The sequence below is a fragment of the Micrasema longulum genome, unplaced genomic scaffold (assembly GCF_059751315.1).
Source record: "Micrasema longulum isolate JH-2025_06_02 unplaced genomic scaffold, ASM5975131v1 h1tg001296l, whole genome shotgun sequence".
Classification (NCBI taxonomy): domain Eukaryota; kingdom Metazoa; phylum Arthropoda; class Insecta; order Trichoptera; family Brachycentridae; genus Micrasema; species Micrasema longulum.
The window spans coordinates 139175-165031 of record NW_028278483.1 but is presented as its reverse complement, the minus strand read 5'-3'; the positions used below and the strand labels follow the sequence as shown (position 1 = coordinate 165031).

Below are 25857 nucleotides of genomic sequence, written 5' to 3'. Positions count from 1 at the left end.
TAATGCGGGAAACAAATATGCGCTTCTACAGCTAATCATGATGATGAAGATTGAAGGAAAGCGTGGAGTCGGAAGGCACCGGATGTCTCGGCAGAGGACGTCCGCGACTGGACGGGAGTGCGCGGGGTCGAGTTGTTCCAACTGGAACTGGCGCAGGACCGGAATGCCCACTACTCTAGAGTGATCGCCGGCGTCGCGTCGGAAGAACCTGGACATGGCACAGAAAGAAGATCTCAAAAAATAAATTACAAGCATCGGATTGCACCCCCGAGGAAAATTTATTAATAGGTACTAGCTGAAAATAGTTTAAGTATGTACATTTATATATTTTTTTGTTATAATTTTGAACCTGGGGTTCCAAACGGGTTCCAAAGGGTCTCGCGGCCGTAGAAAAAGCTTTTACCTCGCGTATATTTAGTATGTAAATACGCGAGATTAAAGTGTTTTCTACGGCCGCGAGAGCGATTCAGAATAGCACCGCTGAGAGTGATTAAAAATAAGATACAATTTGACCATTGAGATAATATGGCCGCGAGAGCGTTTGAAATAATCGGCTGTGGCCTTGTTAAGAAACTTCTCCGCATTTGCTTTAAGAAGAGGAAACCACAGAAAACTCACTCGGGAGAAGCCGGACTATTGACAGACATCAACAGACACTTTGAGAGTGTTCGGCATTTTGTGTCCTATTTGTATTTATTTCAACAATTACCTATTTATCAGTTTTGGCAAAAAGAAAATAAGCAGAACTCTCAAGCTCTGGAACGACCGATATTTAAGTGAAACTACGGGACAGGTAGGTAATTAAAGTTTTTTTTCCGACAATCTCTCATGCCTTTGATTTCAGGAAAACGCAGCAAGTTGGCTACGAACTGACTCAAATCCGCACCGGCCACGGAGGTTTTATGAGCTATCTGGGCCGATTTAACCTCTCTGAAATCAATAGCTTTCTTTGTGATGACGAGACACCCCAAGATGTCCCTCATTTGTTGATGCATTGTCCCATTTTCAGCTTAGAGCGAATGCAGCTAAAGGCGTGATGTAGAAGTCTGGATGAGGACCTAGGAGATATCGTAACAGTAATAGGTAAGTCATAAGAACTTATCGCATGAGGTAATAGTGTTGCCGCCGGTGGAATGCAACCGGGCGTTCGCAGCGTTTTATAGAATCACACCCTCCAGCAAGATGTGACTCACTGCGACCCTACTGACAGTAGGTTCGAACCCCAATAAAATAGTCCATTGACAAATATAAAATAAAATAAACCACTGAATTTCCTCATTGGTCGTATCATTAGTTTCAAATTTCTTATAAATGGCTTTGGTTCCGGTGACCCGCGGATGCAGATAGAACTTTATAATTGGTGACTGGACAATCTGGACGTCGGACACGGTCACACGGTGTATAGTGTGTAGCGACATGAGGAGGGAGTGATTAATGCGACTTCCCGGAAGCCGCTGCTGTCGTGTTCTTATTTCCCAGATTCCTGACAAATGCTGGAGAATTAATACCCGAGCGCGTATTATTTAATGAATATCTGCGTTGAATGAAATACCTACTAGCTACTGGTATAAATTTAGATTTCCGCTGTTAACATTGATCGATGGCGCGCTAACATGAACATATTGCGAGTGAATAAAATAAAACATCAACAGTGTTTTGAGCATGTTCAAATGTTTGTAGACAGGCTAGATTTCCTCCCTCTGGAATTATTTAGATCTAAATTTGTCGCAACAGAGAGGAAAAACATTTTGAAAAGGGAATTCCAAATTTAATAAACCGGCCAAAAAGTCAAATAAAAAATCCGAAAGTGTCGCAATTAAAAATATTACTTAAATCTTTTTGATAGTGATAGTTTTAAATGTAGTTTATACAGGGTGTTCTTTAAACCCTGTCACATCCGAAACCACGATGATCAGTATAGGCAAGAAGACGTATTAGCATATTAAAAAAAATATTTAGAAGGAAGAATTTTTTTTAAATAAACTATTTAAAAAAAGCAAATGGTTGCTTCCTTCTGCAGGGGAGAAGCGAGGGGGGTGCGCCGTGCGCTTGACGGTGTATCAGACTCCCCCCTCCTCGTTTCTCCCCTGCAGAAGTAAGCAACCGTTTGTTTTTTTTTCTATATTTTATTTTTTAAGATTTTAGTCGTTCTAAAAATTAATTTAAATGGGCCAATATGTCTTCTTGCTCATACTGATCATCGTGGTTTCGGATGTGCCAGGGTTTAAAGAACACCCTGTATAGATGGTGTAAAGTTTGTGTTTCTTACATTATGTTTTCTTACTATTTCGGATGTATTAACTATGTATGATATCATGTGTCGTCACAAAAATGTTTTCTTTTTATGTACGGTCACAAATGAGATTTTTTATAACTCCTGGGAGTATAATATCTACCTACTATATGTATTATTAATATAAAAAAAATTAATGTCTAGGCATTTGCAGGTTCAGCCGGACGAATCTCACCCACATGATAAAGGTTTCAGCTCTTTTACTTCACAAAAGTCAACAGATGGAAGAGCTGAGGAAACGTGGATGTGTAAACACAGGCAGAATGGTGAATGTTATACAGTGTGTAAAGTGGCCACTTTACATACTGTGTAACATTCACCATTCTGCCCATATTTGAACATCATTTCTTCAATTCTTACCTTCTCTTAAATGGTCTTCATCTCTGTTGTAATATGTTAATACAAACAGCTCCCCAGGGAGTTAAATCTAGTCCTTGTCCACAAAAATTTGGACAAACTCAAACTATTGATGGATTTTTTTAAGACAGTTAACAAAAAAAAAAATCTAACATTATGTTCTTCATTATTATTGCTACATTAAACCGGGTGGCTTTTCACAGGTACGCTTTTTTTCGTATTTTTTTTTTGCTTTGTTTACCTCTATATAATAATCAGGTCGTGGTCCCGAGGTAGTATTGTGGACTCACGGACCAAAGGTCCCTGGTTCAAATCCCACTCTACCACTACTCGATTTCCATTTTTCCACCACAAGTTATTTACGACTTTTAGGAAATGGTCTGAAAATTTAAACATTTAAGTAAATAATACGAAATCTAGTACTTCCTTTTAAAAAAAAATATATAGAAAACTACAATTAGCCTTTAATTTTGGTTTATTTCTAAATATTGTAATTTTTTGTTACAATGGCTGTTGTTTTCTTTTAATAAATAAATTAATTTTAGTATCCAATTTTCCGTAGGGCTGGTTCCTCACTATAACACAGTGGTACGCTTTGTGGATGTCTATTTTCAGGGCATTCAAAAATAATAAAATCTGAGGGTACAAATTAATAATAAAACAACAGTATTCAAATTAATTAATTATATTTCAATATTTGGGAATAATATACAGACTCAGGTAACAGTTTCAAATGGGAAGTTCAGGTTAGGAGATTAATTCCTTCATTTGTCTCGTATTTACAAACATGGATGTCAGAATTCGTAGCTGTTGTCGGAAAATAGGAATAAATAAGTTATAATTAAGTACATGCCACGTGATCCGCATTCTCCGCCCACCGCGCATCACACCGCACACGCTAGCCGTAACAGGACATCACGCAACAATCGGCCACTCGGAACGGGCGGTCCTGCACTCTCTCTCTCCCTCTCTCTCGGGTCGTCGGAAATAAATAATATAAATAAATAGGGACGAGAGCAGGTGCCGGCGGCGAAGGACGGGTGGCGAGGAGCGGGAGGGGGCGACAGAGTGGTAAGAAAGTTCCTTACTCCGTAGTATTTACATTTATACAATACAGGTCCTGGAAAGGCTAGAGTAAAGAGTGATCCGAAACTTAAGAGGATATGCGGAACAGAGCGGTTTAATGAAAAAGTACAGTAAAACTCGTTAATTAGAGGGAATATTTGAATAAGAATTTATAGAAAAAAAATAGGACCTAAATATTTTGGTGTAAAAAGTGGGAAAACGTAAAAATGAGGTTTTACAGTATTTGAATATAGTATATCTGTCAGTCTCGCAGATGTCTTCCCAAATACTGTGCGAAGAAGACAACTGAACATCGGACTGATTATGCCAACCCGAAATCGACAAAATCGAGGTCTTGTATTCCCGTTTTTCGCACCCAAAACTAACTGAATTTGATAAAAAAAAAATTGAGTATCCGAAAGAAATTTTCTTCGTTGGCCCGTTTTCCTTTTTTAAAAAAAATAGTTATCGTATTTGTGTAAACAAATGTACACCCGAAGATGGTAGATAAAACTAGGCGCTTTTAAGGGTTTTTGAAAGGTAGCTCCAATTTTATCAGTAAAAAAAATACGATAGGGACACGCCAATAGTGAATATTTATAGGGCGTAAAAAAAATCATCACTCGAGTGCCGGGGACAAAATGCGGGAATACGTCGTACGAAGAAAAGTCGGACCGCACATCCTCTTAAAACAATAATTTTAAATATAATAGCATCACAGCGAACTTTTAATTATGTTCAAATATATTTTCGTCGTTGCGTCGTAAGCTTCACACGACTAAATCTCACTGCACGGAATAGTCAGTCAGAACACGGACTCGGCGGAGCGCGACAGGTGCACGGGGTGAGAGGGGGAGCGCGCCAGGCGCTTGCGCGGCAGCTTCTCCAGCGTGCTCAGGAGCCGCGCGAAGTCGGGCCGCTCCGCCACACGGTACGACCAGCACAGCATGAGGATGTCCTTGACGTCCCGCGAGGCCTGCAGGTTGGCCAGGGTCTGCTTGACCCCCTTCCCGACCTGCCAGATCACGGCCTCGGGGGGCTGCCCCTTGAAGGGCCACTCGCCGCACAGGAGCTCGTACCACACCGTCCTGCGTGCAAAAACCACAGTCAATTTAAAATGTTTCGCAGCAAATTGTTATTATTTTATATTTTACATCATTCTTCATATCACTTCCGATTAGGCTGTACTGTAATAGAAAAAATATAAATACTCGATATAAGATCACGGAGATTGTACGTGGAAGCATAATCATCATCATTCCCTTCCGCACCCAACGGTGCGCAGGGCACTGCATCGGTACATTAATCGCAGGATATCCTGATCATTTTCACTACATGAAAGCAAGATGATCAGTCTTACGCTTTAGGGGCCAGTCGGTGGCTATGAAATATTCTAGTGTAAGAACACTGTTTTAAATAACTATTTCATATCAACCATGTTGGGAATCAGACCCGAGACCTCTTGTATGGTAGGAAAACGCGCTGACTGTCACACCATGGAAAACATACTTCATAATAAATTCACATAGAAGTGTGAGTAGTTCTAACTAAACCTTTCCTATTCAAATATCATCATTGCCCTTTCCACACTCAGTGGTGCATAGGGCACTGCATATTTGGATCATCTGTTACAAGATGAGGTGATTAGTCTTACACTTCAGGTTCCAGTCCAGAAATGATGAAATATTATGAAATATTTCACATCCACACCACCAGGAAAGCACCTCAAGAATGGTAGAACAAATGCGCCAACACTACACGGGGCGAACTTATCTCCACTCGATTTCCTTAATCAGGATTTTTATCCGAGAGCAGCAGAGAGCTTCATTCGCTTGGATACAAGAACATTTCATAGTACGCAATCATTGGAAATAGTGATAAAAATAATGTTTATTCAGTAGGTACTAAAAACTATACTTTTTTTCAATACATTCCATTTAATGTTTATTTATTTATCTAACACTTTATAAACATATACAATATATATACATTTAAGGACGGGCATATTGCCTTGAGGCAATTTCTTCCTACCTACCCAAACCGTTCATTTTGAGAAAATTTCAAGTACGGACATATTGAATCTTATGATTTTATTCTAAATTAAAAACAAAGATTAACTAAAACAATAAAAAAATAACACTATACTATGAAGCCGTCCAGGGTTCTGGTTCTATTTTAAACACAGAACTGTATTCCTCATCCGCCCTGGATGTGGAAAATACACAATTTTTTAATTTTATTTCTTGATTTTCATCGAAGTAAGGTAATTAATTAATAAATACGGATAAAAATATAAACCCTTCAGAAGCAAAAAAGGGCTCGATGATCAAAACAAAAGATATAAGAGCGTCATAATTACCCGAAGGCGTAAACATCGGAGGCCTTGGAGAAGGGGAGGTCGTCAGCGTGCGGAGCCTGGCGGGGGCGCAGCCCTCGCACCAGCTCCGGAGCCAGGTAACACAGCCAGCCCGCCGGGATGCCCAGCGAGTCTCCCGCGCTACACCGAGGACACGCAAGACTTAATATAAGGCTACGGTAGCAGCGAGATCAGATATTTAACATAAAATTACTGCTAGTACAGATTTAACATCTCGAAAGATGTATAAAAATGCAATCATTCCTATAACAGACCAAATTTTGATTCTGATACGAAATTGCAGAAAGATAGAAAATTCCGTGTTAACACCATTTAAGTTGGGTTATATACTGAATCAATACATTGCACACAGAATGCGAGGTATTCCATTAGAAATGAAAACACAGGATATACCATAATACTCGTAATATAGGATATCTCGGACAGTGTTGGCAGACTGATTTACTTAGCGGCTTCCGGAGCCAACCTGTCTCTGATTATGCCGGTCGGAAGAGCAGTCAGGCAGCTGAACATGAGCACTTTGGAGATTGCCACCTTTTACATCAGCAAAACTATGTTTAGAGGTAAATATTGTCCAATTTAACGCCTTAAATATTTAATTTTATTTGTAATGTTATTTTGGTCCAATAAATTAATTTGAATTTGAATAATTAATAAATTACAACAATTGAAATTGTTTTAGAGTCTAAAATCAAATGATTTCAATCCATAATTGATGAATTCAAGTTATTTTTACATGTAGACTATATCTTTTTATGGCTTTGAGAGACATATTCGAGCTAATGAATATGACACTGTTATTGACCAAATATTCTGGGTGTTTATGCTTCCCATTCTCCAGGAAAATGTGCTCGCTCTTGAGATCCTCGCGTTTGAAGGTATCCCATATACTGCACATACACAAGTTGAGTACACTTGCCTGTTCCCAAAACACAGTTTGGTGACGCTGAAGAGACCAAAGTCGGTGATGACCACCTTCCCATTCTCCAGGAAGATGTTCTTGCTCTTGAGGTCCTTGTGTACGATACCTCGCGCGTGAAGGTACCCCATACCCTGCACATAAAACAAACACTCGGTCCTACTGTTTATTGCTTCAAAGTTAAATGATGAGATCAAATATTAAATACGAACACAAGAAAATAAAACTTTATAGAAATTAAAAAACTAATAACTAATAACAAAAAAATATAAAAGTATCACATTTGCACTTCTAAAATAACGCCTGTCTAATTTTAAAACTGCGAATGCGATCAAATCGAATTTCAACCCCTTCACCCCTCACCCCTCACTCATGTATTTTTAAAAATAAAAATTAATATTACCGTTCTTATAATTTACCCAAATATTTCAATTTTGGTGGCCATTTTCAACGAGTTGTAAATAACTCACTTTAAAAAACGGAAATCAAGTCAGTGTAAAGTGGGGTTTGAATATCGGACCCCCGATCCGCGAGTCCGCAACACTAGCCGCCACGGGACCACAGCCAGATTCTTAGTATCAGATTTAGTGTAAGTAGACACTGTTAAATTATCAAATAGGATAATATTCATTGCTAAATTGTGCATCGAGAAGGAAGCGCGCGTAGCTTCCAAACTGGGCGGTGAGTATGTAGTAATTGAAAAGAAACTGTTTTTATTTTAATTTATTGTGTTTTTACGAGGATATTTGATTAAAAGAATGCTGTGTGATGTTAACGGCTCGACTGTACGTATCGTACAGTTCTAGTAGTGGGATATTATGTAGGTAGTCAGACGGCAGAAGGAACCATTTGTAATCTTTGAAAATTTTTAATTTATACAAGTTTTAATATTTCAGTAAATACAAAGAAGAAGAAAAAACTCCAGTACATAAAAAGATAGTCAATTATTAAAAACTAAATAAAACACTAAAATATTTCAGTTTGCAGATTGAATCGAGGTTTTATTTCAGCTCTCCTGAACATTTAAAAAAAAACACAGACGGTCCCTTCTGCCATCCGGCTACCGACGTGTAGTCAATTTTTCATGGTTTTACTGATGTAAAAAAGATTAAAATATTTCTGAAAAAGATCTATAAGGTGAATTTAAGTATGATATCGGGATTTAGTCTCCCTCTGTACCTGGGATATCTGCTGAGCCACGATGGTGGTCTTGTTCATGTTGAACTTGTCCTTGCGCAGGTGTATGTGCGTGTAGAGCGTCATGCCCTTACAGAGCGAAGTGACGATGGCCAGCCGCGGCGGTTTCATGCACGCCCCCATGAATAGGACCAGGTTCTCGTGACGCGTCTTGCGGAAGGTCGCCACCTGCAATCGCCGACAACGCTGTACTTAAACTAGTGAAATTATAGAGAGCAGAAAACAAAGGAGGGCGCCACTGTCGTTTAGATGGCAATACTAAAAATATAGAACACTGTAGCAATTCTCGTTGTTTTTTTTTAAATTAGCTATTAAATTGATATTTAAAAAAAAACGATCAATACTATTCTAATTGAAATCTCTGGAGAAATAAGGGAAATATAAATTATTGAACTCTGGTCATTTAAAACGAGCAATTTGTAACGTCATTTTTATGTTTACGACACATACAAAATATAATAGGAAACATTAGTAAATGTGTTAAGTTTGTTGGATATAAAAATGCACGTAAAATCTGCGCAAATGGAAGTCGGAATTGATGTCATTAATGAAGTGTTCCGTACCTCCAGCTTGAAGCTCTCCAGCGCAGCCTCGTCGTCCAGATTGTGCATATTGAGCAGCTTGACGGCGACATCCCCGTGCCAGCTGCCGCGGTACACCGTCCCGAAGCGGCCCGTCCCGACAGTCTCCCCCATGACCAGCTCATCGAATGGAATATCCCACTCCTTCATGGACAGCTGAAAATCATATTCAATTATACATATTTCCCTTCATCTTTTGCTTTTAAGCAAATCTATATGATTTTTTAATTTGTTAATTTATTTTATAGTTTTTATAAAAATACATTTTTAATTTAATTCTACTGTGATTTATAATGTTCACCAGTGACCAGGTTTTGTCGTGATTTATATTTTCAGACTGGTGCTAAATTATAAATAAAAGTGGAACTAAACTAAATGCATATTTTAAAATGCAGTCCCAGCAAGATATATCAGTAGATAAATTTAATGTATCGTCTTAAATAAATAAAATACACAAGAAACATTTAAAAATAATAATAATAAAACACTTGAAATACCAAAAAAAAAATGACAAGCAACAAGAAAATAATTGAAACATTATTATAATTATTACTAACAATAAAAATCTCAACGCTTTGCGTGATCGTGAATATAAAGACAAAATAATTAACAAATAGAAAAATATACACATGTAAAGTGGTTGTGCCACATTTAGAATGAAGGTTGCTATGTTATAATTTAAATTGACTGAACTCTGATTAAAATTTAGCAACCTCACCGTGGGTGACAACACTTTTTTTTAGACAATCATATCACCGGTAGTGTGTCACCACTTATAAGCTATTTGAGTTATTGCCATTGTCTAATTTTGGATCCTCGAACCGCGCAATTGTCTATTAGTTTTTAAATTACAAAAACCCATCGTGTCAATTACTAAGTTCAAGTGCCCCTGTACTACTCGGCATTCCGCGAGAAGAAGAGTTTAAACAATAAGGTTCGGCCCCAGTATAGGGTGAGTATTTGTTCTCATTTTGTATTCAAGTTCGAAGCAGTGTTAATAATCAACTTGCCACATTATGAGCATCTTCCAGTAAGTGGTGCGGCGCGATCATAAAGAAAAATAATGAGACATAGAAATGTTTCATAAAATTGAATCTTACGAGAGAAATAGAAACTAAAAACAAGTAATAAATTGTGGCTACTGTAATGTACCTACAATTGTATTATGTATTACGGGAGTGTGAACTTACGCTGTTCTGGCGCGGCCACTTGGCGGAGTCGGCTCGCGCGAGGGAAGAGTCCCCGTCCTGAGAGTCTGCGCGCCCCCCCGGGGTACGCTCGGAGTCCTCGGAGGCGGACCCGCTCAGCGACACGCTCTTGTCCGTCTCGCGCTTCACCTCTGCGCGCACAACCACCACTTCAGCAACATTATTATTATTATTACCACATGGAATCACCTTTGTATAACAATCATTACACATTTTGTAATAAATTCCACAACAAATAGGACATTGTTGATATTTTCATAAATAATTCAACACCGAATTTTACCCAAAGCAATTTTGCAAAATAACCTCAGATTACTGATTACTGAGATTAGTTGTTTATAAAATTACTAACAATCTTATTGCTAAGAATGTGCTAGAAAGACAGAAGTCAAGCACTTTATTTTTACAGTGTACTCATTTGAGTATATTATAATATAAAAATAAGAGAGATAATTTATTTATTTGACAAATTGTAGCCTGCATTACTTTACGGGCTCTTAAACCCACTACGTAATACACACTGTAAATATAAGTTAGAAGTTAATGAATAGAAAGCAGTTAGCTGCTAAACTGCCGATGTGTACATAAAAATAGATCCATATTATTATTAATGTTTATATAAACATACAAAAATAAAGATAATAACTATGTATGCCCCCCATTTAAATCCAAATCTAAGGCTTCTGTCCTGAATCGAGTAATTTAAAAAAAAACATTTAAATAATAACATGATTTAAAAAATATGGATAAATAGCTCGGCTTCGAATACTAGGTATATCCAGAATGTAATCTACGCTTGTATTTCTTGCTTCGGTGGTGCATGTTGGAAATGCCAAATAAAATTATAACGAAATAAAAATCCCGCTGTTTGCGAGATAAGGTCTGTAATTCGTTTAGCGAAGAACATGTATAAGTGATTCAATAGTAGGGAGACGAATGAGACAGTTCAATGAAGGTAGTGATAATGCGCATGACGACGAACGGAGTGGGTGTCCACCTTTGATTAGTGAGGAGCTGATTCGTGCAGTGGAAGCATAAGTTTACAATTTCTGCTATTTCTATGGAATTACTCCAAATTTCAATATAACTTCTTCATAAAAAAAAAAAACTGGATTTTAGAAAACTTTGCGCTCGTTTTGTGCCAAAAACTGTTATAGAGGAACACAAAAACAAAATAAAAGGTGGGAGAAAAATGATTTAAGGTCGATTTTTTCACAATATATATTTTTTTTAAATATGTACTGTCAAATGGAACTGACTCTCGTATTTTTTAAGCGATATAATTAGTTGGTGCGAATACCTGGAAAGTTGAATTGTTGTCGGGCGCGGGGGGGAGGGGGCGCCAGCGCGTTGTGGGGGGTGCGCGGGGTAGGGGGCTGCGCGGCCAGCAGCGCAGGGGATGAGGGCGTGGAGCTGTTGCACGACGATGTGTTGGAGCTGGAGTCGGGGCCGCCCTGCACAAGAGAAAACATACATTTATATCCGTGTAGATGTGATCCGAGTGGAAGAGGACCTTTGTAAAATCATATATATAAGCAGTTCTTCAATCGGTTGACTTTAGTGGAATGGACACGACTATGTTTAGTAAATTTAGATTTAGACTATCATTAGTGATTTCTCACTCGAGTATATTGTAGACGGAGTAAAGTCACATTAATGCGAGATAAACAATATTTAAAAACTGAATATAATTATGCGTAAGCAATAAATTCCATACTGTTCCAGATTCGTATGATCACTTAAAATAGAGGACAATCTGTACACATGCTCTAATGCCATAGGTTCAATTCTAGGTAGAATTGGGAATGGAATAATATTTTTTTGTCCCACAACAGGCCGGGAGAACCAAAGAGTAAGTTCAGTGGTTTTTTCATTTTTTTTATTTGTCAATAGACTATTAAACTAAGCCAAACAAAAAAAAACAAAAATATTGGCGGACCATTCATTCATATAATTCAGCGGACTAACTCTTTTACCATTGGTTGGTTCGTATGAACTATTGACGTCGTTCAAAGTAGTTTGTTTTCATTAAAATAATTTTTTTTTGTACATATTCAAAAAACTTTGCCGTACAATTTTTACCGCGAGTAAGAATACATGTTTTGTATCCAGAAGGGCTGAAGTTCTTCATTGCAGTGGTCAATTACAGCAGAAAGAACACCAGGAATCGAACCCGGGACCTTTCGTGCGTGAGTCAAGCGTCTTAGCTATTTACACCACAGAAGCCGTGAAAGATGAATTGGAGGCAAATTTCAAAGGAAAAAATACTGCGCATTCATTTCATAGAAAAATTGTTCATTAAAAAAGAAGTTTTGCAAAACAGTCAGGGAAATAGGAAAAGTGTGATATTTTTTAGTATCACAGTAATATCTCTTGTTATTTATTGAATCATTAAAAATGGTAAAAAAATATAAACCGAGGTAATATCATTAAAATAAAAATAAAAACACATTTATTTTTAATCACTTATCTTTTGATTTAATTACCGATCGGTTCTGGAGCGACACGTGCTCCATATCGGTAATTACACAAGTGGTTAGTAATCAAAGTGCTTTAATTTTAACTAAGAAGATTAACCACGTTTTAAAGATAATTTTTTTTTTAAATGTTAAAATTATATTTATCAGTAATATCTCCCAGTGGAGTGCAGAACTCACGGGAAAGGAGGGCACATTGGCGTTGAGCTGGTGAGGGTGCGAGCGCTTGCGGGTGCGGTGCGCCAGCGACGACAGGAGCCCCCCTCCCCCGGGGCTGCGGCCCGCCGATGGAGAGCTGCTCAGGAACCCGGGACCTGGAACGTGATACGTTTCAAAATAAAAAGTGGAGAGAATTCCACTTTTAAATGCGCCTGACTAGAGCCCAGAATAGTGAATTACTGAATTTTGAAAATAATCACCTCGGCATTATTTTGGGTGAGCGGATTTTTATTTATATAATGAGGAATGCAGAAATACGACAGACGCAACTTTTGAAGCAGCGCCAATAATTATAGATACATTTTGTCTTCAGTATTCTTCTTATGAAGAACCTTTCTTAATAGAAAGGTACACAATTTTAAAATTAGAAGATCATAATAGAATGGATAAGTATATTTGGCTGATCATTCTAGTGGGAAACCTGCTCGAGGTTCTTTTCCGTAATATCTACACATTATTAATCCAAATTTTATGGCAGATCGAAAAATTAATGCTGAATTGTTAGCTTATTTGAAATCAGTGATGTGTCAGACTATAGTCAAATAAATAATATTTTGAATTTGTCCAAAGTTTTGTAGACAAGGACTGGACTCGACTCCCCGGGGAGCTGTTAATATTAATCTATAGATTACAATCTTACCATCAGACTGCATTTTCCGACGGAACTCATCCACAAACTCCGGAGGGAGACCGCACGAAGGAGGCACTTTGCTCTGGCAATCTCTGGAAAATAGAATCGCAATTAGTTTGGTTCACTCTATCCGCAGCACCTTCCGAAAGATTGTATTATGTGCGCAGGCGGCTCCCGGCAAAAACATTTTTGGCAGTGCAATTCTCTACATTTTGTCAACTCGTATATTAAGTTAAGTAATATTATAATATGACAAGTCTGACATCGACATGCCAACGCGAGCGATAAGAGCCCGTACATCAGAATCAGATCGGAACACTAAATCCGCCATTGTTTCAGTTTGCTGTTCCACACGCATTTCCTTAACAATAATATTGAACACACATTATACAAATAGTCACAATAGTCATAATGCACGTTCAAAGTGACATTACAAACTAACATATCTGCGCAGGCGCAGGCGCTGGCATTGCAGGGAGTATGTATATTGTCTTCTCCCTGTAACACGTGACCGCGGTTTTACCAGATTTGGTATATTTCATACAAATTCAGGGTCAAAGCATATGCAAAACAGAATGTGCAAGGTGTGTGCAATCAACGCACGCATAAACAAGATAAGAAAATTGTCCGCTAGAGTCGATCTCACTAGATCTTTTGGCACTAGTATTAATAGAATGTTGCGATGAATCTCCGCTTGTTTATTATTGCACATTTTTACTTCAGTTATGCGCCACACTAAGAAACCGCCTGATTCTGCGGCAATAGTGGAGTCTAAGTGGCAAAGTAAAATAAACGAGTAGAGTACGCACCTATGGCACTTGTATTTGCACTCCTTGCACTTGAGGCCCGCCCCGAGGAACATCTGCTTGTCGCAGTAGTCGCAGGTGGCGATCATCTTGAAGGTCTTGGTGAAGCGGTGTTCGATGTAGTGCCCCATCCCGCGCGACACGTTCGGCGTGCGCGGCGATCGCGGCACTGTCAGGACGCACGCTAACACGAGATGAGATAGGATTGAGTTTTTGCATTCTCTCGAAAGATACACACTTTAGAAAAGAGTTCATTGTGATATTTCATTAATATTTTAAAATAAAACGAGAAACCGGTCATCGGTCAACCGATCGCTTCTTGAAGAAAAACTAAACTCTTTCGAAAGTGACAAAGATAATAGTCGTGAGGTAGATGAAGATATGTAAAGAGATTACGCAGAACTACAGGACTGTGAGTCAACTACTGACTTTGGTTCTATTGAACTAAATACTGAAGATCCGAGCCGAGGACAATCACATCGAGACTGCACCGATGCATGGGGATAAGGGCATAATGATTACAGATGGAGTGGATCCGGTCTAGTTGTATTGATATCGAGCTACTACCCGGCGGATATCCTAACTAAACATTTCATGAAATCGCCACCACTAAATTGATTTATCGATATCGCCCGTGTTTGGGAAAAATAAAGTACCCTCACTATTTGAAAAATTGCTGTTTTTTCATAAAAACGATCACCATTGTTCACTTTACACCCCAGAAAAAGAATTTAACCAGCAAATAAATTTTGTTTATCAGAAAATATTTTTTAATTAAAAATATATTTACTTAAAAAAAAATGCAAGGGGTGAAATTACCCAAAACCGTTATAATTATATAATTGATAATTTTATAAACCATATTGACATAGTGACCATTAAAAATATCAAGAATATATTTTTACTCCTTTTTATTTTGTGAACATTAAAACTTTTGTTATTGACTATGAAAGAAATTCAAATACCGTAGTGTTTTTATTTTTTTTTTAGACCGTGGGCCAGATATCTGGATATCTGGTATCTGGCCAAACCACTATCCGTTCCATCACTAATGATGATGATTTTGTTTTTCTATTTTGCCAGGCTCGTAAACATATGCATAATCATGGGCGAGGACTGATTTACGATAGATCTACACAAGTCGCAGTGATCTCAGGAGCTTACGTAGTACTGGCCCCCATTTTTTTAGAATAAGAATAATCACCTCGCTCGACTGATAAAAAATATTCTCGACTTAGGTACCAATCTGTATAAAAGTTGCTTCACTCTCTTCACCCACGGAGCTGATTTAATTTTGTGATTAAATAAAAATTTTGATTTATGAAAATCGATGAAATGATGCGAAAGAATAAGGGCAAATAATGGTTTAGTCACTTTTAGGGGCCTCCTCAGGGGGCTCCGGGGGCGCTGCGGGGCCGCGGGAGGGAGGCGAGCGCACCGGGGAGCACGCCGCTGGAGACGCACACACACCACCTCCATCGTTACTGCAAAATATATGAAAAATAATTACCAAATTACAAATAAACCGTAGATCAAAAATTAATGTATCTTAAGAATTCTAAATAAATTAAAGAAAATAATCCATTATTCTTCAATGAACGGAACCTGTATTACAATGGGAAGTTTACAGAGCTATCTCCAATTGTCCGTAAAGTAAAATCGAATTTTCTGTATCAATCACCGTCTTCTGGTTTGAAAATGTTACCTATGTACACATCAGTGGCGAGCGGTGAGTTTTTAAATTGGTAAGCTATGAAAATTCTGATAAAATGTCCATAGCGGTAGTATGGCATATAAAAAACAAGTCTATTTTATATTTAATAAATAATTCCTAACAAATGGCTCCAGCGGCTAATAGTTTCAGTAAAAATATTTTCTAATGTAGCACAAACATTTGATTTAAAAAATACAATTTAAAAAAACATAATTGCAAAAAAAAAATTGGAACACCTATGGACTCGAACCCCCGCCCACGTCATTAGAAAGCAACGACCCATCCGCGCATCTATTTCGCGTTTTGGGCTAAGCGTCGAAAAAGTCATTAATAAACTGGATAATTCATTAGCGCACCGGTGCATCTTTGGTTAAGTCAGACTATTATAACTTGTCTTGAAATAAAACACTATTTCTTAATAAATGATAATTAAATAATTTAAAAGTATTCCTTACCGAGTACGACAGTTCACCAAACAAAACATAAATTACGTTTTAAGAATCATTGTTTCATCGACTTTTATATCACATTATTATTCACCAAACGACATAAGTTATACATATTATAATTCTTCATGTATATTTATTCTTAACACTATACACTAGTAACGTTTTTATCATAACTCTAACTTAATTTTAAAAGTTTAAACGGATACTGAGGAATAACCTACAATATTCAACTGTCATCGTATGCACAAAAACGAATTACAATTCAAAAACAATTAGCGGATCTTTGTTTTTTAAAACCACTAAAGGATTTATACTATATTATGGATTAAAATATCAATTCGTTTCGATTAAAATATCAAAATATTAATTTATTTTAAAGCAAATTTACTTTTAAACCACCGAAACATAAGTATGATCAATTACTTACTTATTATTGTAACTTCCGTGTTAAGACATATAAAATGTATTCGTTATCTCTTTCTCACACATAACGAGTGCGTATATTGTCACCTCCCTTAGACTGTCGTAAGTCAAATTGATGTATTTTAAAGAATACTAGCCCTTATGAAAAAGTATTGAAAGACTAAATTGCATTAATGAACGCTGCAAGATTTTACTGTAATCTCAAGTGTAATTTTTCGAATGAGATTCTAACGTTTTAGGTTAAAGACGTATTTGAATTAGTGATTTTAAAGTGAGCAGCGTAATCTCGTGTAATCCAGTAGTAATAATTTTGGCCAATAGAGGCGCAACTGGTCGCTGTATGGAATAAAGGAATATTATATAAATTTACTTACCCAAGAAATGTAATATATTTTTTTGGTGATGTGTTTTTTCCTAATAATACTACAGTATTATAAAACATTACTTACGATGTCAAAAAAATATGGTAAGCTGCATGTAATCGATTATAAGGAGCATTCGCTCCTGGTACACATAAATTTGCCTCTATTTAATAACGGCGAGTGGCAGATTCAGTACAGTACCTGGGGTTGGTGTCCCCGAGCTGGGAGTCGTGAGACCTGGACTTGGTGAGGGGCGGAGCCTCGCCTGCGGTTCCCGGGGCCCCCGGGGGCGGCAGGTTGGCCTGGTGCTTGCGCCGCGCGGGCGGGGTCGTGGGGAACTTCACCGCGCCACCTGACACATAATCGGCGCTGTAACACTCGCTCACACTAAATCTAATCGCAAGGGAATGTTGCCTCATCGAGAGAGAAAATTCCCGATAACAATCATAAATATAATAAGTTTATCTGGAATTTTCAATTTTAATAATAAATTTTTTATTTATAATTTAACATGGGGTTGATTGAAAGTTTCAAACAAGTTAAACTAATAAAATGTTTATTTTTATAACTCGATAAATAAAACAATATATCGTCGCTGATACTGCAATACTGCGTAACCTCATTAAAAAAATATATATAAAAAATCTATGCATAAATTTGCTCTAGAGACTAAGAGCCGTCAGTTTCAATTATTAATATGTTGATGTTAAATAATGATAATTGTTTTCCAGCAGTAATTTCGGTTGGTTAAAATCATAAGAAATATTTATTTATTTATTTACATACATAAGTTTACTGTACATTATTTGAGACATAAGTCCCAACTCCATGAGCCTAAAAGTCCTGTGTTGAAATGGGTCGAGCAATTAGTTGACACAGACACATGAGTATATCACCACAAATATAGGATCAGTAACATAAAAAATATTTTTTTGAAAAAAATATATGGCACATCAATATGGTAAACAGTAAACTCAAACATTTGGAAAATCATCAAGGAGTTTCCTACTCAAATCTCTCCCACTAAGGACAAATCCAGTCTTTAACTCCTTTCTTGAAAATAGTTTTTGTCCTTGAGAGCTTAATACGCCCTTCCAAAATATTGAACACTCTCGGTGAGATAATTGAGAAATGTCTCTGAGCAAAAGTCGTACGGGTTTTGGGTATGACATATATTAACAGAACAGTTTTCAGGTTCCCCGGTAAAAAAAAAAAAAAAAATTGATAGTTATGTGGTATTGCAGTATAACCAACGATATGTAATACAATACTTGATTTCACATGGCAAAGTAACATAAACATCATCACTCTATGTCCGCCTACATCCGCCCTAGCCGAAACATACAACATCCACAAACAGCCTCCAGGCCTCTCTGTCAGCTTCCAATTCCTGTGCACCATCCCTAGTCCGATGCGCATCCCATAGTCAACAGTGGACATCCAGGACCTTGAGAATGTGATGCCTCGTAGAGCAGGCGAGCTCAATTGAAGCTTTTGAGCGGCTTTCGCGGTATATGGCCCTGTCAACCGTATCACCTCCGCTTGATGACAATTGTCACCGGAAGTTGCTGGGTCCAATCTCTTACTTCATCATTCATCATAAAGCAAAATTCTTCTTAGACACATGAGTATGTGTTTTGTACAAAATTGAGTACAACTTTGCTGTTTTGGGCTTTAGTAGGGTGCCACGATTCGCACCCGTAGAGGAGAATGGGTGTTATATGTTATGCAGGCATTATTTGGGCTATAAAAATCCGCTTTTAATTTCTAACCCCTATCCATACTTAGTGAAACTATTCCTAATTGCGCCCTAAATTAATCTTCCTCCAATATTAGGGGTTATCGAGCGCGAGGGGTGTCTTATGGCCTAGCTGTGAACACAATGTTGCGCTAACCCACTATGGGAGGAGTAATGCTAACTACATAGGAACGTTGTCCACGAGACCGTAACAATTTTGTTTTTAAAGAAAACTCTTATTGAATTTATTTCTATGCTATTTGAATCAAAACTAACTTCCGGAGAGCAACAAGTTTAACCAATAATTATACGTATTTCAAAAATGTATCTTAGGTTCAACTGGTCGGGTCGCTGTGTGACGGGAAAGGGGTGATGGAGCGAGGGCGAAGAAGAGGAATTAAGCGAGAGAGCGGAGAGATAGAGGGGATAAGGGAACAAAGAAGAGAGCAGCCACCACTCTTCGAATGTGAACTATTCCCACAGTGCGGACTTCAACCAGAAGTAAAGAAAATATTCAAATGCAACATATCCAGATAGTCAAATAAAGACAAATACATAAGAAATGTAGGGGTTAGAAGAGATACGGAATTTATGTGAAAATCAAAATTAATATTTATTTTCTCCACAAAGTGCCCAGTTACCATTTAAAAAATCAGTAAATTATGGACATAGAATCTTACTTGTTTGCAAAATAGTCATACAAAATTGAGTAATTAAACCCTCACTAAATATGTACAAGCATTTTATTAATTTAAGGTCAAACAGCACTACGGCGTCGCTGCATTTAAGCGGCGCTGCGCGGCAAAATTTTGTATGGAGTCCAAAACAGCGAAAGGAATATTTTGTTTTGCTGCCAGGCACCATGCAGTGCCGCTCTAGTGCGGCTTGACCTTTAAAAGGAGTAGCGGTATTTTACTTTTGGTACACATATTTTATACCACATAATATAATAAACGACAGTCGCATATACCAATAATACGAGTCACTTAAAATAACATGCCAGATTTCATTTCAAGGTCATTTCGATGTTTTTTCTTTCAAAGTTTGATAATCACATAGAATCCAGATCTCCACATTTACAAAGGACACGGGGAAGACAGATCCGGGGGGAGGAAAGGGAGTCTCGGGTCAGAGCACATCCACCATGCCGCAGTAGGGCCACACGACGGGAACTGGGAGCATTCTCAGGGGGACCGCGTAGCGTGTGCCGGCTGTCGGTGTTAGCATCGTCACTCGACCGACGTTAGTAGTCGGGTAGGGACGAGAGTAACAGAACGCGTAGGTCTAGGGGTACATGCCAATGCAGTCGTAAGGGGGTACATACGTGATAATTAAATAAAATTACGAAAAAATACATTTAGATCATAGAGTTGAATGGGGATTGCAATATCTTGTTTCCGAGTGTGTACCCTATACAAACAAACTCATATTATTAACAACGGGTGCCAGTTGAAATACACTCAAACCTCGTTTTGTGTGACTTTTTGCGCGACTTTGAAGTTATGCATTTTTTAAAAAGAGTTTTAAAAAAAAAAGTATTTACCTAATTACGTACAAAATCCAGTGTTCCACTTGTTTAATGCGAAGGTGACATTGGCACGTGTGGCAGAGTTTTGGTGTTTTGAAGAAACAAGAAAATCAACACTGGACGATGGTGAGATTGCTGCTGATCGTAATCGTGACGAACCATCGTCTACAACTGACTATACTATTTCTTCCGAAGAAGAGAGCAATTTTGAGCCATATCGCAAATCACAGCGAAGATTATCATACAGCGTCAATAATTGTAGCGAAATAATAATTTTTCTAGGCATTACAGGTTGTCACAATGCGCCAGACGTCCTAAAAATTTATGTAAACTTAAAAATTATATGTTACCAAAAAAGTTATTTTTTAATAATTAAATAAAGATTTTAAGTAATTTTTAATGCCGTATCATTTCCTCGATTGTTTTATTCCATCCGGGTATATTTTAATTAACTGTTTCAAAGTTTTGTGGTTTTTAAAATTCATAGAACACTTTTTCTATGCAAGTCATTCCGTTTTGTGTGATTTTCCACAAAACGCATCTAATGCACAAAAAAAGGTTGGAGTGTATATGGTTTATTATATTGCCAACTTTGGGGCAGAATATGGTTAATGTGAATTAACCTAAAGGTTTTAGAATTTGTAAGATTTAAAAATAAAGACAAGCCGTTGCTAAAAATATGTTTTATATGAGTACGAATCACTAGGTATATTTTAACTTAATTTTTACAAATTTCTACCTAGTGAAACTTGTAATGGACAAATTAGTTCGGTATCGCAATCCACATGATTCGGAAATGGAACATGCATCAGAATATTTCCATAGACAATTAGTATAGTAAGTGGAACACAATCATCCAATATAATTCAACCACTTACTGCTGTTACCCACTGTCAGCTCGTGCGAACATCCGAGCGTTCACTGCGAGAAACGGTACTCAATCGGTTACCTGGATTTTAGATATTTACAGTACAGTGTACGACAGTATGCGAGCGGAGCACTCGGAGGTTCACACGAGTCGACTAGTAAACTAGTTAACTCCACCAATGTCCTACAAGCAGAGTTAGAGGATCATTAGTCAAGTGTAAAGTAGTCAGGAACCACACCACTCTATTCAATATTATGTGCCAACTTACTCTCTTTATTTAGTTTAAGTCACATTAAATTGTGTGCGTCATTTTTTTAACATTTTTATTCTCAACTAAATTATTCAGATTTCTGTTGGACCACAACATCTCAAATAGTGATCTATTCTAATATTGGAAACTTTTATGTATGAAAATTAAATGTACATTTACGTTGTGATAAACAATGGCATTATAAATCACAGTATCATATTTATATTTTTTAATTTAAATTTCCATTATTTCAAATAGACAGGTATGTTCTGTATTCAATATTCCAAATAAACTATGTCATAGTAAGGAATGTATAACTTTATTTATTTATTTATTTTACACAGTAAAAATACTGCAGCAAACTTGCGTAAACGATTAGTTTAAATGGAATATAAAATAATAATAACACAGAAAAACAATCTCCACTTCAATAAATCCTTAGGCCATTTTTAAAAGGTTACGTAAGTTAGTAATATCAGTTCCTTTAATGATCATATTTCCTTTTAATTAATTCCCAAGCCTTGTACGTAATGTATAAGGGCTGGTTATTAAATCTGAAGGAAAGAAAAATCCAAAAGTAAATTAAGCAAATTTTCCAGGAAAATAAAATCCAGTTTGACCGCAAAAATTAATAGTAACTTAAAACAGAAATCTGAAGATAATACACGGGTTTCTGAGATAGTTTATCGATTGAATAACTTTAAAAGATACTTGACTTTGTAATCATTTGCGTCACTAGGAGTAAAAGGTAAAAATTTCCTTATTTTCTTACACCGGTATTAACGTGATCATGCGCTTTGCCATCTGCTCCTGAGACTGTAGACTGAGAATTAATCTCTGCAAGTCAATTTTGAATTTTTTCCTCGAGTTATTGCAGTAAGCAATTGAACCTTTTAGAACGTGCCCAGTTAGTGTTGCCCGGTGACATGTAATAAATAGACCCGTTACTCCTGAATCTAGAACACAGCAAATATAGCGTTGCGGGATATGCAGTTAGATATTCAGTTCATATTATTTTAATGAAACTCGTTACCATAAATATTACACTAGTTGGTAACTGTCAAAATTTTGAAAAAAGGATTTAAAAACAGAACCAATTATCCAATTATTCCATAAATTAGATTACGAATGAAATGAAACAAATGATATTTACGAATGAAAAAACATGTCTGTTTCGCTTTTCACAGTCCTGCGCAATCGAAGCATTTTTTCAACAGACACGAAGCCATATCACGATAGGAGCGGAAGGCAGTTTTTCGGCATCGGTAACATGTCTATTTAATTAAACATCATCGGTGTTGTCATAGCATAGTACGAGAGAATCAGCGAGCGGGCGGGAGATAGTACCTTTCCCCTTGGCGTGCGGGGAGGGGGGACAGGCGATGGAGGAGGCGGAGCGGGACAGGGGCAGGGGGTGGGTACCGGCGGGCGCGGGGGGCGCCAGCGCATCTTCGGACGGCACGGAGGCGCGCGCGGCGCGGGCGCGCGGCCGCGGCGAGCCCCGCAGCGCGTGGTGGCGGTCCCAAGAGTCCCAGTACAGCGCCATCTCGCCCTCCGCCCCTCCGCGGACCAGCACCTCTGCAGAGACAGACGAGCATATATTACCACATAACCGTCTTCGCATCGAGGGTAAGGAGGGTAAAAGCGAAAATGCCAGTGTCCATGATCACTGTTTTTGGGAAAATTGGTAGCGAAAAGACTATTTCTTATTTGTTTGTAGAGTTGGCGTTTATTTTGTAGAACTCCTTACTATAATTTTTATATTAAAATCAAAATAAATAGTATACTCGAAACAGTGTTTGATTTTAATATTAAATCTAATTTTTATAATTACAACATAATTTATATTTGAATGTCAGTTATAAATTAAAAATACTTGGTACACTTTTTTTTTATTTTACCAATCGGCGCTTTTACCCTCTAGTGGCCACCTTCAAACTGGTGAAAGCACTAATTGGTAAAATAAATAAGTGGAAGTGTACCAAGATTTTATATTAAAATCCGTCAAGAATTGTCAATAAATAATATACTTCTCAACGATGTGCACGTTGAATTTTTCCACACAATATGGACATATTTTTCTGAACATGTCGGCAGCTAAGCAGCTATCCGCTTTCTATTCATTAACTTGTCATTCTTAATTTAACTATATTTACAGGCTGCATTACGTAATGGGTAAAACTACACGTAAAGTAACGCTGACTGCGATTGATAAATAGTTACAGAGAGCGTACCGGTGTACTTCTTGAGGTTGTGCAGCGCCCGGCAGAGGCGGCGCAGTTCCTCGTCGCGCGCACAGCCCAGGATGGCGCGGAGGTCGCGCTCCGACTTGTCCTGGAGGGCCTCCAGGCTCCTCATGCGACCGCACACCATCTGCACATTGCACATTAGGCACGTCATAACTCGGTTTGGTGCACCTGAGGTATTGTATTTATTTCAACACTTTATATACATATACAGTTTACATACATGTGCATAAGGGCGGGCATATTGCCTCAAGTTCATTTCTTCCTACCTACTCGAATCGTTTCATTTGAGAAAATCAGTGGCATATGAACATATTGTAGGTATATTAGAATATTTTTATTATAAAATAAAATACATATGTATATTTTTTTTTAAAAAACAGGAATTAATTAAATATCTACACTATAATAGATGAGAGGAGGGGGTAAAAGTGGGAAGGAAAGAAGGAGAAAGGAAAAATAGTAATATTTAGATCGTGACATTTTAATTATGATTTAAATGTGAATAAAGAAGGGGGCGTCTCTGACATAAGTGGGTAGATTATTCCACAATCGAGCAACTACTACTGCGAAAGAGAAGGTAAAAAAATTAGAGCGGTGAATGGGTATTGAAAGGGTTCTTTAGGTAGAACTAAACCAATGCATCGTATTATCATCGTTGTGAATTTTTTGTTATTTCATTTTGAAAATCCTCACTGAAACTTCAAAACTATACGGTTGAATTTTCAGACTAAACAAATGCATCTTATGGCTCTAAAAATACAGTAATTAATAAAAAAAATATGTAATAAAGACTAGGGACTTTAAATGTATCCATTACTATTTTATGTTATTTATTATTGTTTCATAATAAGAAAAAGTGGAACTAGTTAATTATTAGAATAAGATGAAGCAGTGCTCATTTCGCCGAGAAAAAAAAACATTAACTTTATAAAGAGCATATTCAGAAAAAATATTTGTTTAAATACCGTATTTAAAAAAAAAATGTCACCATAGATCATGAATTTTATGTAAAATTATGCCAAAAAGTTGAGTTATTAGATCAGAATGTTACGATTTAATATTACGAAATTTATTGTTTTATAAAAATTATTATTTTACAAAGTATATGATTTTCGGTCTGCACTTTTTTGTAGATCAAATGAAAACAGAATCAACGCACACGCTTGAGAAGATACGAGATAGATACGTATGGAGAAAGTGAAGTGCGTATGGACCGGAATGACATTGTATCTTCTGACGATAGTCGGGCAACATAATCAGAAATTTAATAAAAGTATATAATTGTATTAGTGACAGTTCAATGTGAATAATGCCTGTTGAGGCCAGTAATGCGGTAGTGCAGTACCTTGATGGACTCCTGGCCGAGGCCCACGACCTGCAGCCATTGCGCGAGGGAGGGAATATTGCGCAGCTCGGGAGGGACGTCTTCCTCCCGGAGCTTGGCCTTCGTCACCAGTTGCCGGGAGAATAGCTTTATTAATTTACCCTGAAAAGGTAAATACGTTAAGTTATCACTTTACACTTTTCACCGAGCGCGCCGTCTCGGAGGCCGGGAGTGTCGGGAGCCGGGAACGGAGCGTCGCGAGAGGCGCGATATTCGGGGTCCCGGCCCCGGCTCCCGGTCGGGGACGATGTTTACCTCCAGGGTCCGGATCTCCTGCTGCGTCAGTTCGGCGCTCGTTGCGCATTGCGTCCTCAAGCCGTCCAATCTGTCCGAAGAAACGTCGATCATAGACTGAACCACCTGAACAGCATCCAGCGCTTTCCTTATTCCTTGTTCCCCATCTTCATCTGCCATCACAATAGCCACGGATTCAGCGACTAGGTTATCCGCCGCTATTTGTGTAGGTAAGGGAGGATAATTAACGTAAATGTCATTTTTTCGAGTGAATACACAAAACACTAATTACTTCGCCACCCCGCGGCCATGACAGATAAAAGATAAAACAAAGTCAAGGGTGAACCCATAGATATTTATCTGCATCGCAACCCTCGATTTTTCGCTAAATCCTCACCAGTGATGTCTAATGAATTTAACAATTCGTTATTTTTATGCGGGAAATAATCGTAGTAAAAAACAATAAGTTTATAACCTCTTTCCGAATTTTCTATTTCTATTCATTATTTTTATACCTTTGGTCGGGAA

The 25857-nt window shown here is 37.7% G+C and overlaps 1 protein-coding gene across 3 annotated transcripts; it reads right to left on the bottom strand.

Annotated features, from left to right (window-relative positions):
• Positions 1-3319: 3319 nt before the first annotated feature.
• ksr (kinase suppressor of ras) lies at positions 3320-25659 on the bottom strand. 3 transcript variants are annotated; one of them, XM_088234841.1, is made up of 16 exons: positions 25351-25659; positions 25057-25197; positions 23697-23835; positions 22810-23040; positions 17280-17430; positions 15505-15614; positions 14134-14314; positions 13334-13416; positions 12655-12788; positions 11298-11451; positions 9980-10146; positions 8772-8945; positions 8191-8376; positions 7012-7145; positions 6075-6212; positions 3320-4803 (listed from the first exon to the last, which is right to left on the bottom strand). In XM_088234841.1, exons 1-16 carry the CDS (start codon positions 25507-25509, stop codon positions 4521-4523), a joined length of 2565 nt encoding a protein of 854 aa, XP_088090967.1. In that variant the 5' UTR covers positions 25510-25659; the 3' UTR covers positions 3320-4520. The 3 variants fall into 3 exon arrangements, with proteins under 3 accessions (XP_088090967.1, XP_088090968.1, XP_088090969.1); XM_088234842.1 differs by having other exon boundaries at positions 9980-10128; XM_088234843.1 differs by having other exon boundaries at positions 22885-23040; positions 25351-25633.
• Positions 25660-25857: the final 198 nt, after the last annotated feature.

Bases quoted from the DNA above. Each gene is read 5' to 3' on its own strand.
- ksr (XM_088234841.1), bottom strand. From the start codon at position 25,509: ATGGCAGATGAAGATGGGGAACAAGGAATAAGGAAAGCGCTGGATGCT. The intron at 25,198-25,350 runs GTAAACATCGTC...TTACCTTTTCAG, and splicing joins AGGAGATCCGGACCCTGGAG to GGTAAATTAATAAAGCTATT. The intron at 23,836-25,056 runs GTACTGCACTAC...TGCAATGTGCAG, and splicing joins TCGGCCAGGAGTCCATCAAG to ATGGTGTGCGGTCGCATGAG.